This window comes from Schistocerca piceifrons, chromosome X (genome assembly GCF_021461385.2).
Source record: "Schistocerca piceifrons isolate TAMUIC-IGC-003096 chromosome X, iqSchPice1.1, whole genome shotgun sequence".
NCBI lineage: Eukaryota > Metazoa > Arthropoda > Insecta > Orthoptera > Acrididae > Schistocerca > Schistocerca piceifrons.
Genome location: NC_060149.1, coordinates 15,091,641 through 15,106,544, shown reverse-complemented (window position 1 = coordinate 15,106,544; position 14,904 = coordinate 15,091,641). Strand labels below are relative to the sequence as shown.

Sequence of the window (14,904 nt, the reverse complement as noted above, 5' to 3'; positions counted from 1 at the left end):
GGGGATGTTGGTGCTATTTCTAAAGGCCTAAAGTCCTGGGGAATGACATTTTAACAATTTTTTTTTCTTTTTTTTTCTTTTTTTTTTTTTTTTCAACTGAACCCTTTAACCCTGTGTTTTTGCTGCTACATTCAGAAAATGATTGTTAAAAATACTTGCAACTTGTGAATTATCACTCGCAACATCATCATTTAGCTTTATTGCTTTGGTATGCTGTGCACGGTCAGGCTGCTCCATCTCCCGTTTGACAATATTCCATATAGTTTTAATCCTATTATCCGCATTATTAATTTCTGTCAGAACACACAAGCTTTTTGACTTCTTAATGACTTTCCTTAAAATATTACAGTATCTTTTGTAGTAAGAAGTAACATCAGGTTCTGACTTATTCTGGCCTGTCCATATATTTCCCTCTTCCTCTTACACGATATCTTAATTCCCTTAGTAATCCATGGCTTACTTGACTTTGTAATGGCTTTTTTGGATAACGTTTCAGGGAAGCAACTCTCAAATATTGAGACAAATTTATGATGGAATAAAGAATCTGGCATCAGCATCATTTTCTGAGTGCACTTCATCCCATTCTACCTCTTCTAGGCTGCACTTAAAGCTCTGTATCCTGTTCACATTAATAAGCCTCCCTGCCTTGTATGAACCTGCCTGAATCCTGTAAGGTGCTATATGTGTTATTTCTGTTAACTGTGCATCATGATCAGATAGCCCATTTACAACTGGGTACACATTGTTTCTGCCTGTGCACTGCCTATGAAAATGTTGTCGATAAGTGACCTACTACCCTGCTGCACATGAGTTGGAAAATTTACAACAGATACTAGATTGAAACAACCAAACAAAGATTCTAGCTCATTTTTCCTGTCTGTATCTTTTAAGAAATCTACATTAAAATCACCACAAACCACTAACTGCTTCTTTTTGTCTGACAGGTAGCTCAATAATGCCTCAAGATTTTTCATGAATAGCTGAAAGTTACCTTGAGGGGATCTGTAGATTGTTATAATTACTATAGAAGTATATTGCAGTAGCAACTCACAAGCACATGCTTCAAGGATCTGATCTGCACAAAAACTATTTGTTTCAATATTTTTGACTTTGTGTCCAGATTTTATATAAGTAGCAACTCCTCCTTTTTCCATGTTGACTCTACATGAATAAGAAGCTGATTTGTAATCCCCTAAATTTAACTTTTCCATCCCTGCAGTTACATGGTGTTCAGAGAGGCACAAAACATCAATACCTTCAGAATTTACCCTATTTTCTAGGCATACAAGAAGTTCATCTATCTTATTTTTCAGTCCTCTAATGTTCTGATGAAACACACAAATTTTATTTCTTTGGATACTGCTACAGACATCGTGGCACTGTTCTGTTTTAATATCTTTCAACACACTCTGTCTGTAACCTGACTCTAACTTAAAAAATGTGTCCCTCTGACTCCAGTAATCACAGGTATTTTGTCTTGTGTGCATGTGGCCCCCCTTACATTTTCTGCAAGAAGATCAATTAATCTATTCTTCCCCTTCCTATTCAGGTGCAGGCCATGACTAGTGTAACCCCACCTCCCAATCCCATCAACAGGCACAGCACAGATACGAGATTTAGTTTCTGCCAACAGTAACTTCCCCAGCTCTCTGTTAACACAGTTGACAGCCGTATTAACCCAGGACTGGTCGTGGCGCTGCAAAACATCCACAAACCCCACACGAGTGTGAGCTGTTGCTGCACCTATTACATCCAGGTCGCACCTAATACTATAGTCCGAATTGCTAGCCAGGCTGTTTCCTGCTCCTCCTACTATAAGAACATGGTCCTTGCCATCAAAATCTTTGCACAAGGGCCCTAGGTTTTCTGTAACCTGGCTAATCTTAGCACTAGGTCTCACAATGCTTGTGACCTGGGACTCGACTCCTAGCCTACCTTGTAGCAACTGGCCTACACCGCTCCCATGACTGCTACCTAGCAGCAGGACTCTTTTTCTTTCTGCTTGACTTCACTCCCGACCTAACATTAAATTTGTTACTATGAGTCTGCTGCACCCTATTTTGCTCACTGGAATCTGAAAAGTGATTTCTGAGGTTTTCTCCTTCTGACTACTACTTGTTACCTGTTCCCAGCTCCCATTGTCTCTTTCCCCCTTCAACCTGTCTAATTCAAAGTACACCATTTCTAGTTCAGCCTGAAGGGCACAAAATTTTTTTCCCCTGTTCCACGATTTGCTTGTCATGGCTACATAATCTAAAACTTCATTGGCGAGCCTCATCTGGCACTATAACAGCTTCCCCGCTACAATCTCCCCAGTGAAACACCAACCCACAATCCTGACATTTCACTCCTGTGCTCACTAATCTATGACAACATCCACATTTGTCACACATGACGGCAGGTTAAACAATAGAAATTACACTACAAACAACCAACACAAATACAAACAATAGAAATTGCACTACAAACAATTCCTCTACAGCAATTAATAATTAGCAGAAAGTAACTTAGCTTACGGTGAGATGAGCAGAGAACTTCTGGACCTCAGGCGGATGTAGCAGCAGACGAATGTAAACAACGCGAAGTTAATTGCTGGCAGAGGTTATAGTGGCGGAAATCACAAAACAAGTAAGAAACTGAAGAGGCTCGATATTTTCTAATGACAAATTTGAACAGATGCTATCACTGAATTATGTATAAGTACTCTAATGGAAACAGAAACACCACTTAACGACTTTACTGCACAATATGGAAAATTAACTGTACAGAAGTATAGAAACACAGAAAACATGAACCAAATGCAAACTATACACGTATGATACTCTTCACAATAAAGCTACACACACTAGCCAGAAATTATTGAATAATCACATAACTTACTGCAGTCAATAATGAAAACAAACCCCCACAAAAGGCTTGCACTTTAGAACAGTTATCTTTACATGAAAACTGCACAAGTAAAAGCGAAACCTTCAATATGTAGATTTCAATAGATACTAATTTACATATTTAAGCTAAAATATTGCCTTAATAAATTGTTTTTCCACGAGTAAACACCTATATTTATGAGCGCGCTGAGTAAACACATACGCCAATGGCTTGCACTTTAGAACAGTTTCTTAACTTCAAATATTATTTTATAAAATGGTAGGTTGTTGATAAACTGACTGCTGGAGGCAACTGTACTGCAGCTGACAGTAATTTTTGGTCTGGAATTCCTGAAGTACCTAATGGATATTTTTTTATGAATTCTATTATTTTTATTTTCAGTTCTCCTCTTTGAAAATCTTACAAAACTACTTGGAGGAAGAATATCCTCAAAAAGTTCTCCAAAAAGATCATCAGTGGATGCCTCCTTTTTTTCTTTCCTTTCTTTTCATTTGTTGTTTTAAATATTGTGTACATGATGTCCAGTCAGTTGATTTTGTGCCAAAGTATGATGTTGCTGTGGTGTATTCCAATTAGACGGGCAACATTCCATGCAGACAACTCATCTTGGTGTAAAAGGACATTGTGCAGGTGATCAGTGGTTAAACTGACCCATCGAGGCGTGCAGACACATTGAACAGCGCATTCTACATTATCGTGTTCATGATTAAAGACATTGTGCACTCTACAGATTTGCACTGAGAATGCAAGTTTACTATTACTTCCATTACACAGAAAATTACTATCTTTTAGTATGTGGAACTACCTGTAACTAGTTGTGCACCAAGATGAATGTCAGCATCTGTGGCCATATGGCCAATGACAAAGTTTGTCATGCAGGTGAGCACAACACGATTAACTTCAGTAACTTCTTCTCACCACCTCTCCTTCAACTCCCTACGCATCACTACTGCTCTCGTGCCCTCTCCTTGTTGGTTTCATTCATAGGTTTATCGCTATATGAATGTTCATTAGTAATGCTCTTTCAGCAGTTTTCCATGTGTCCTCATCCGTAGTTTACCTCTGCCTTCACCAGAGTAAATATTCTCTAGCATTGTGCATATGTCCCCTTCCCTTGTCGCCCCCTCCCCCCTGCTCTCACAGGCCTTCCTGCTCTGCCCTGTATCTTTTTCGCATCACTCCCCCCACCTCTTTTCTTTTTGTGTCCTTTCTTTTCTGTCCTACTTTGCTCATCTCACTCACTTCGCAGAGACTGTGGTGCTGGGCAGTGTGGCTGTTTTTTGTCTGTGCTAGTTATGCATGTTCTCCAGATCATAATGGTCATCTCTCACTTTTATGTGGAATGTTTCAGTTATTTTGCAATTCTAATAAACTTTCTCAATGGAAAACTGTTAATATGTTGACCATTCAGGATACCTTTACATTTTTAAATTCTTTACATATACTAAAGCCAACATATTCGTCTCATGAGACTCAACAACTGTATTAATATTTAAGTTAATTCTCATTTATTGTTCAGTCTGTTGCATGTTTTTGATTAGATTACATGTTTCAGTCACTCAAGATCATATTCTGCAATCCGTCTTGTCTATTCGGGACCACATATCAGAATATTTCCTTAAATACATTTAATTACATGTTGTCACTTAAGAAAGAAATTTACACATCATCCCATGCTAAGAACATTGTGCTACAAGTGTGGCTTTGTCAAAAGAGTGTACACATTCATGGTTTCCAGCACACCCAGGTCTGCTGTGTTATGAATAACAGGTGAATCACAGTGTGCAACTGAAATTAAAAATGCAAATGGAAATGTACTCAAAAGTTGAATTACATAAGGCAGAACTATTCTTGTGGACAAAATGTATAAATTGTACACACATTCAACCTGAAATTTTGGCAGTATATGGACCAAGTCAGCTGCTCATTACTGTTTTCACTGATTTGAACGTCATCTTAGTTTCTCATCTTCTCAGGTGAGGCACTCTTCACACTTTGTTTACCTTAGTGCAGATTGTAGCCACACTGCTCAGTACTCATTCCATTGGTAGATGTGACACATTGCTGCTTTGTATGAGTAATTGGTATGTGGTAGACATGGCTGCTATATTTCTCTGATGTATAGTTGCCTTGTTACAGATTCTTGAATAGTGTTTTAGTTTGTTACAGTTACGTCAGTTTGTATGCTGCCTATCAATGACAGCACTGTGCAAACTTGGCGTTGGTTGGCTTTCTGCAAGTGTAGCTATTTATGGCTCAGTTTTATCCTTACTTTATAGCTCTTGGCCATTCATATAGTCTATAATCTGGCTCTGTTTGGATTTATTTAGGCTGATTGCTCTCACTGACACTTGCAGTGTATGGTTGACTTACATCAGACACATTTGAAAGGTGGTTTTAGCACAGTCACTTTTCCATATTCTGATGAGCCATGCACAGTTGTTGTTGTGCCTTTCAACTTAACTTGCAAAAGTACACTTTGTACTGATTTTAGGCACGTTCATTGTTGGTTATATATTTTTGACCTTACTTGCTTTTGTGCTACTGGTAGTTTTTCCATGCGTCTTACTGTTAGGATGTAAAGGTTCATTTTTAATTTTCAGTTTCACCTGAAGTTGTGGCTGAAAACCCAAAACCAGGTTGTGTAAGACTTCACTGATAAAACATTTGTACAACTGTAGTGGAAGTTTAAATTATGAGCAATTTAAATAACAGTTGTGGATGTCCCACAACGGAAACTTACATTACTAAATGCACTGTCACCTCCGGCCATAGTGAAATGGCGCCAACAAATTCACAAACACTGCTCTGGCATGAGTGATGTTGATTAGGACATCCAGATCTTGCACTATACGACTTCTATATTTTTTGGAAGCTGAAAGAACACCTGGGGAAAGAGATTTTCCAATAATGAGAACATTCACACAGTGGTTCTTGAATGGCTCTGTGACCAAGAACTATATATTTCTGCCTTTGATGAATCAAACAATTGGTAGACTATTTTGGCTGTTGTACAGAGACTTGTTGGCTGTTTTGATCATCACACTGGAGTGCAAAACTTAAAGGCAAAAGTAACCTGCACATGATGTGTGAAAGTAACATAGTGTGATGAAACTTGGACCACACATAGAAAGAATTACTATGGTGTAACTGAAAGAAATATGCAATGAGATGAACAAAAATGACACTTTCATTTAAAGACAATAAGTACACTGAAGTCACTGTGACTTATGGTGATACGCTGCATGTTACAAAAGGTGGTTTGTAATAGCGTGTGATCACCATTGACAGCCAGTGTGTGCTCTGCACTGTGCTCCCATGCTGGCTGCGAAATTGGTAATGAGTTCTTGTGGTCGGGTGTTCCAGTTCCCCACCGGCGTGGTTGACAACTGCTGGCCAGTCATTGATGCATATGGACATGCTTCAGTACATTTCCGCACCACGTCCCACACTTGCTCAGTAGGAATTTCCCGAAAATCTTCTTGTTCCAAGTGCTCTTCCACCTGCACTGTTCAATCCAGTCTCATGTTGTCATCCATAAAAATAGTCAGGACCGAATGTACCTATGAAGAGATGCACATGGGGAAGGAGTACAGTGTCACAATTACACTGACTGGTAAATGTACTGTGTTCAAAGATTTGGAGGTCACTATGTTCATTTAAGATTATGTCTCCTCACACCATAACACCTGGACCACCAAAACAATCATGTTCCCAAGTGCATTGTGTGTTTCCATCTTTCACCATATGAGGGTACATCCAGAATCACTTCTCAGACTCAATCTGCACTCATCTAAGAAGAGAATATGACCCTATTCCTCATTGCACCACTGTGTAGTCTGAGACTGCGTTCCTTGCAGTCGTATTAAATGTGGTTGCAATTGTACCCGCTGTTTGAATGGGTCCCGTCTTTCGTGTTAGCAGCCGTCTGCTATTGTAGTTGACCATAGTTGATCACCACCTCTCCTTCAGGTACCAGTGCGTGTGGTTCAGAACATTCCCCATGCATGTGAAACAGTTCTGTGAACAATGCCAAGCTCGTGCACTAAAATTGTCACTTCATCCTCTTTCCAGTTTACCAGTGATTCTTCTCCATGTGAAGTCATCTGTATGTTGATTTTGGGCCCTGATGTAATTAAAAAACATCACCACTGTACACATTAACTGTTCGCCAATTGACTCACGCTGTCTCTTCCCATTCCTTCAGTTGCCTCGAGTTGTGGGGCCAGCCCCATTTGGTGCTAATAGTCACACTTACCTCACGCCATGTGACATCCAATTTTCAGTGCATGAGTGGGAGATCTGTAGCAACATAGTACCAGACTTTTTCATTTCCACCAAGTAATTAATATGTTATGTTACGTTATCTATCTCGTCCATAAGTTTTGCAGAGCAATATGGTGTCATGCATCTGTGTCACTTCAAAGTGTAGTGCAGCATCCAATAAAAGTTGATTTGATTCCCTTCCCCCTCCCTCTCTCGCCACCCCCCTCCCCCACTCCCATATCCTCCCCCTCTTACACACACACACACACACACACACACACACACACACACACACACACACTCTCTCTCCCCACTTGCGCAATATTATTACACATTCATAAAGTTTTCTGTGGAATAGGAAAGGTAGTCAGACTGCTGAAATTTGTTTATTTTTTAACTAAATTTTAGTTAGAATGTTACTGTTGCTCTGAAATGTCAATTGATTATGACAACAATATTCATAAGGAAGTAAATGTGATCCGAACCTGCATTCAGTATTCTCAGTTGTTTAAAGACCTGTTTATAAGAATGACACCAAGTGAGTAAGATGAGCTACCATGTTCAGGCTCTTGATCACATGATTGTTGACTGCTCTGTGCCTTCACTATGTGGTGATGTGTTGCTCTCTTTACTCCTGCTCTTACTTGTATTCCAACCCAGCTTTTCCAGTATTAAATATTTGCTTTTCTAAATTTTAATGTCTATCTTAATTTATTTTTATACTTGGTGGATGCAGATTGTACTTTATCATGCAGTCCGTAGTTCTAAAATAATAGTTACTCTTTTATAATTCCTTTCTTGATCATTTTGTTGTTTCATGTACACACATCAAAAAAAGTTTTGCATCACCCAGTTCTCAGAACTCCTGAAGTTAGACTCTGACTATGGATATTGTATCACAGTCCCTTTGACTGTTCAGAGATGTCACTAAAGCCGCACAAAAATGTAAACAACCATGCATAAGTAGCGCCTATTAGATGGAGGGGGTCCGACAGCCGATCAGTTCGTCACTCCACCAGGTAGGAGGTACATGGCTAGTGTTGTCCCAACCATGCATATATGGTCAATACCGCAGTTTGATCGCGTCCGCATTGTTACTTTGTGCCAGGAAGGACTCTCAACAAGGGAAATGTCCAGGTGTCTTGCAATGAACCAAAGCGATGTTGTTCAGATATGCAGAAGATACAGAGACAGGAACTGTAGATGACATGCTTCGTTCAGGCTGCCCAAGAGCTACTACTGCAGTAGATGACCACTACCTTCAGATTATGGCTTGGAGGAACCCTGACAGCAATGCCACCATGTTGAATAATGCTTTTTGTGCAGCCTCAGGACGCCATGTTATGACTCAAACTGTGCACAATAAGCTGCATGATATGCAACTCCACTCCCGAGGTCCATCTTTGCAAACTACAACACCATGCAGCGCAGTACAGATGGGCCCAACAACATTCCGAATGGACCACTCAGGATTGGCATCACGTTCTCCTCACCTATGAGTGTCGCATATGCCTTCAACCAGACAATCGTCGGAGACGTGTTTGGAGGCAACCCGGTCAGGCTGAATACCTTAGAAACACTGTCCAGAGTGTGCAGCAAGGTGGAGGTTCCCTGCTGTTTTAGGGTGGCATTATGTGGGGCCGACATATGCTGCCGGTGGTCATGGAAGGCACTGTAATGGCTGTAAGATACGTGAATGCCATCCTCCGACCGATTGGGCAACCATATCGGCAGCATATTGGCGAGGCATTCATCTTCATGGACAACAGTTCATGCTCCCATCGTGCACATCTTGTGAATGACTTCCTTCAGGATAACATCATCACTCGAATAGAGTGGCCAACATGTTCTCTAGTCATGAACGCTATCAAACATTCCTGAGATAGATTGAAAAGGGCTTTTTAAGGGTGACGTGACCCGCTAACCACTCTGAGTGATCTATGCCAAATGGCCGTTGAGGAGTGGGACAATCTGGACCAAGAGTGCCTTGATGGACTTGTGGATAGTATGCCATGATGAATACAGGCATGCATCAATGCAAGAGGACATGCTACTGGGTATTAGGGGTACCGGTGTGTATAGTTATCTGGACCACCACCTCTGAAGGTCTTGCTGTATGGTGGTACAACATGCAATGTGTGGTTTTCATGAGCAATGAAAAGGGTGGTAATGTTGTTTATGTTGATCTCTATCCCAATTTTCTGTACAGGTTCCGGAAATGTCTGAACCAAGGTGATGTAAAACTTTTTTTTTTTTTTGGCTGTATATTTCTTACAATTACACAAGCAACTTAAAGAACAATGTATCCAGGTGAACCTGAAGGGTGGTATTCCGGCAAATGCAGTCTCAGAAACCTGTACAGCAGGTGCAGGATCCTTGCTACTAGAGTTTGGATTACTTAGTCGTTTGCTTGGTGATCCGGTCTATGAAGGTTATGCACGCCGTGCTAGCCAGGCTCTCTGGAACCTGCGGTCACAGAAAACGGGTCTTCTTGGTGAGTTTACTGCTTAGGTCTTAAACATTCTGCATTATATAATCAAATGATGCTATCAGTATTTTTAGAAATGAAAATTAATTCTTATTTGTGTGTAATTATTACTATTGTTATTTCATCTGTGTGGCAGCTAGTTATTTTTTAGTTACTTCCTTAAGGAATAGACTGAGTATTTGCGAATGTCTAATAATTAGTGCTTCAAAATTGTCCTACAGTTTTTCCTTTATAGTATAAAATCAAATCTTGTGTTAGTAAAAATGAAAACATAAGAGATTAATTTTGTAAATATATTTAGTGATAAATAAGTGAATGTATTTTTTACTTTCCTTTTTTGTCAGAAATGTGAGGGGTGTTCAATAAGTAATGCAACAGACTATTTTTCTTGGCCCTTTTTGGTTGAAAATTTGCGAATTTTTATGGGACCTTGTGAAATATTTCCACTGTAGCCTCTATAGTTTCATGAAGTTCAGATAGGTGGCAGCACTATATGTAGGCTTCAAAACGGCGTCCATAATGGAGGTGCATCCCAAGGAGAAAGCTGTCATTGAATTTATTTTGGCAGAAAACTAGAACATTGCATATATTTGTAAGAGCTTGCAGAATGTCTACAGAGAACTGGCAGTGAACAAAAGCACAGTGAGTCATTGGACAAGGCATCTGTCGTGCCAGCTTATCGTATCTCCCGCATGTTGGCCAGCTGCAAACAGCTGTGACTCCTGCAATGTTAGCCTCATTGCTGAACTGGACATCTCTGTTGGTAATGGTGCCACAGTCGTCCACCAGTTGGGGTACTCAAAGGTGTGTGCCTGCTGGTTTCCTTGCTGCCTAACAGAAGACTTCCACATGTTTAGGTCAATGAAGGATGCACTCTGTGGGAATGATGATGGGAAGGTTATTGATGCAGTGAGACAGTGCCTCAGACGTTGACCACTAGAGAGGTACCATATGGGCATACAGGGGTTCCCAGTACGATAATGGAGGACCATCGAATTGAATGGAGATGGTTGAAAAATATGGTTTTGTTGCCAAAAGAGTAGGGAGTGTATTGGAGTTGTGAATAAAACCAAACTGCTTTCAGAAAAACAATGTGTTCCATTACTTACTGAAAGCCTCTCGCATTTTAGTTGTCCTGTAATTCCCTTGGATCAAGGACTCAGTACAACTAATAATGAATTACTGGCCACATACGTAACTTTGGACAGATTGACAAAAGAAATAGGCAGATGTGATTGATTTCAGGGGTGTTGGGAGGAACAGTTCTTTTGAAGTGTTTTATAAGACTGTTTATAAGACTGGTGTTAGCTATTTACAGATTCCGTTGATTGTAATTGTGAACTCTCAGTATGGTATGAAACAAATAAGTTTACAACTAAAATACTATTTCTCATTAAAAAGCGGGAGCCAACATGGTGACCATTTAAGAGATTCTTTTACATTAATCTTAACCCTTGGACGCCCAAGCCTTTTTTTCCAACTTGGATGCCTAAGGGGGGGGGGGGGGGGGGGGTTTCGGTAAGCTACAGGTATTAAATAAAAATTACAACTTTCAAAATGGTTTATGTATTTTAACTAAGGCATTGGTTTATAAATGTTGTTAATTGTTATAAATATTGGATTGAGTGAATAAAAAATTGACATATTACAATACAAAATACATGTGTGTTCATATACAATAGACTACTCTGAGTCGTCAACTTTAAGGCAAGAGACACGCTTCACAATTTTTTCTGAATGTGTGTTACACACATGTTTATGACACTGTCCACAGTACTGTTTTGGTTTACTTAGATTGTTGTACCTCTGCTCCTTTGTTTTAGCTTCTCTTACACAAATATGGCACCGACCTTTCCCCGCAGGAGGCTGACGTGCTTCTGTTGTCACTTCTTTGATTTTCTTTTGTAGAATAGTCTCCATTGATTGAACAATTTGGTTAGATAACTCTCTTGCATTGGCACTTCTTTCTTGTACCTGCAATTTCACTAGTTCCATCCCAGTTTGCAGAAGATAAAGTTTCCGTTTGTTGTGTTTCTTTTCATTCCATCTTAGATGTTGCTGGATCAATATGGTGGTTGCATTGATAGCACAAATGTCGATGAGAGAGTAAAATACAGATAGAGGCCATCTCTTTGTTCCCCTCTTGCCGGTGTACATACACGCCATTTGATCAATGGTATCAATTCCACCTTTAGTGGAATTATAATATGCATTTATCTCGGTTTTATTCTTCTCTCCTCCAACAGTGCCTTTATCTTGGTGCATTGTTGACAAAATCAGTAAGTTTTTACTTGGTTTCGTTTTTGCTATGTAGGACACCAAAGTTACTGGAGGCCTACTTGTTGATGGGTCTGTGAAAAAGAACATTGATGAATATAGCTCACGATTTGATGTGTTCTTCATTATATCTGGAATATGCTTCCTGTTTGACTGGAGAGTTCCTACTGTAGTATCTTTGTAGTCTTGGTATAACTCTCCATCAAATCCACCGATGTGTAGTATCGGTCTGTAGTAATATTTCAACCAGTATTTTTCACAGGTGCTACCAGACGTTTGACGACAGCTGCTGAACCCCGTTCTTCTTTCGACAAATTCTGAACATTACCTGCATAGGGTTCCATATTCAAGACATATCTGTCAACTGCATCAGACATCATGCATATAAGGATGCCATACTTGCCTGGTTTATCCTTCATAAATACTTTGAAGGGGCAGTGCCCTCTAAAGAAGCTGAGCATCTCATCAATGGTGAGGTTGACTCCTGGTTTATACAGTAGTGGAAATCTATCATTCACTTTGTTGAAAACATCACAGATTGCTGTGAACTTGTCTGCTTCCGTTCTTTGCTGGCGGGTACTTTTGTCATCAAACCTTATGATTGCAATAAGTTCCTGGAAATGTTCTCTTGCCATAATACCTTTGTAAACTGGCCGACCCATTAGGTCTGACCAAAGATCGTGTACACTGACAGAATTGTCCTTATTTGCCCCCATAAGTATCAGGATTCCTATAAAGGCATACAATTCTTTCTCATTAGTCAAAGTAACATTTCGCCTAACTGCCTCTTCATTTGAATGTTTTACTATAACATCCATGATGTCAGGCGTAAGAAGTAACTTCAAGGCTTCTCCAGGTGCATGGCAAACACCAGGTGGAGTTACTCCTGCCTGCTCTCTTACTATTTTAGCAACAGACCTCCGAGGAATTCTAGGCTGTGTGGTTACGCCATCCTCATACTTAAAATGTCCGGGCTGATAGGCCATGGTCGAAGTATAAAACTCTCTCCTGACATTTCGTCTCCGACTGCAGGAGACATCCTCGGAGGTAAAGCGGCGAACTGCTTTACCTCCTAGGATGTTTCTCGCAGTCGGAGACGAAACGTCAGGAGAGAGTTTTATACTTAGACCATGGCCTATCAGCCCGGAAGTTTTAAGTGAAGACAATACCGGCTGTGAAAGCTTACATTGTATGACTAGCCTCATATTCTCTTTCACTCCCCGAGTCACAATCTTCATCTAAAATTTCGTTCAGAACTCTTTTTAGAGGAGTCACGTATTCTTTTAGTCATTTCTAAGTCTGGGTGTTAACAGTAGGGAACTGCAATAACTCACTGCAAGTTTACAAGATAAATAATAGCTGACTGACATCGACAATCACTTGCTCTGAAAGTAAACTGATTGTTGTGGATATCAAGAATACCAACCAACAAGAAACTAACTTACACTGTCATAGAGATGAGAAATACGAAATTCTACTAAGGGAAATTTTCTATTGACACTAATGTTTCATAAAATAGCCAACAAACAATAACTCAAAGGGAATATGGAGTATGAAAGTTACTTGGGCAAAAGCAGGGGACATAAAAAAATTGTGGGTTCAACGAACCCCCCCCCCCCTTAGGTGTCCTAGGGTTAAGATACTTTTAACTTTTTTATGTATACAGATCTATATTCAACTGCATTCAGTCACACACATTGGGAGGGGGGAAAGTTGACAACCTTTCACCTCGCTACTTGTCCCATGCACTTCCATTTCATTTTTATTATGGCCAAGATTATGTCTTCCACTCCAGTATCTTCTTTAATAAATTTCCTTGTTTATCTGCTTTTTGTAGTAATTGCCAGCATGCATATATCCTTGCCCACTGAGCAACCATCGTTTTAGTTTCACATTGAGACCATCTCTCACTGCCCTAAGTGATACGAACTAATAGTAAACTTCCATTTAAGGACACATCAAAACTTAGTTTTGAAAACCATATTTAGTTTACCAAAAGCTCTCCAGTCCACTTTCTTACCTGTTTATTTCTTTCCCTGGCCATCCAGTCATTGCACTCAGGTGTTTTAAATATAAAAATTCATTCACTGCTTCTACTAGTTCATTGTTTATATGTACAATTTTCTGATTGATTTTTTGGTTATACATTATTTTAGTCTTACTGTAATTGATTTTCAGGCCTACTTAACTTTCTCTGTTAAATTCTTCCATTCATTGGTAGAGGTTATCCGCATTATAGCCGAACAGTATCAAGTCGTCAGCAAAACAAATGTGGTTGTATGTCAGTTTCAATTATTCTTTCCTTTGTTTGCACACTTTAAAAAACTACTGACTACAGTTTTGGTGATACTGAATCTCCTTGCCTGACAGAACTTGCAGTTATGAATTTCACACAATCCTGATGGGAGCTGCAACACTGATGTACAGGCTGGGTAAAAAGTAAATGTATATTTGAAATTGCTTCCCAAAATAATTGGCCTATTTCATTGAAATGATATTTATTATGAATGGAAGAATTGTACAAATTGTTCTATATTGCAAATTTCGTGTAGGCATCACCATTTTCCACCAGATTCTCCAATTGTTTAGAAATGTTTTCGACAGGCTTCAACAAGAACACTAGTGGTACATTGGTGAGAACTGCCGGATGTAGGCTCCCAAGTCATCCAGTGTACAAGGTTTGGCCCAGTAAACTTCCCCTTCACCCATCCCCACAAAAAGAAGTGGCATGGTTTACGATCAGGGCTCTGTGCTCTCCACTCGTGACAACTGTGATGACTCAACCAACATCCTGGAAATTTATTGTCGAACCATTTGCTTGCACTGATTGAAAAATGAGAGAAGCCAGCATCTTCTATAAAGACGAGGTTGTTGGCATTGTCATTCATGAACACAATTGGCTAAGCCTGATTTTCCAGCATGGCTAGGTACTGATCCAAGTTCATCGCCTTCCAAAGAAGAAATTAGTAGATAATTTGTTTTGG

At 39.8% G+C, this 14,904-nt stretch overlaps 1 protein-coding gene across 3 annotated transcripts in view; it reads left to right on the top strand.

Moving 5' to 3' along the window:
* LOC124721519 (ER degradation-enhancing alpha-mannosidase-like protein 1) overlaps positions 1–14,904 on the top strand; it is a 196,410-nt gene that overhangs the window by 89,546 nt on the left and 91,960 nt on the right. For all 3 annotated transcript variants that reach the window (XR_007006345.1, XM_047246537.1, XM_047246538.1), the window contains one exon: positions 9,466–9,649. Coding sequence is in view for 2 of the 3 variants with exons in the window: in XM_047246537.1 (XP_047102493.1) it covers positions 9,466–9,649 (184 nt within the window). In the remaining variant the exon portion in view is untranslated. The remainder of the gene's footprint in view (positions 1–9,465; positions 9,650–14,904) is intronic.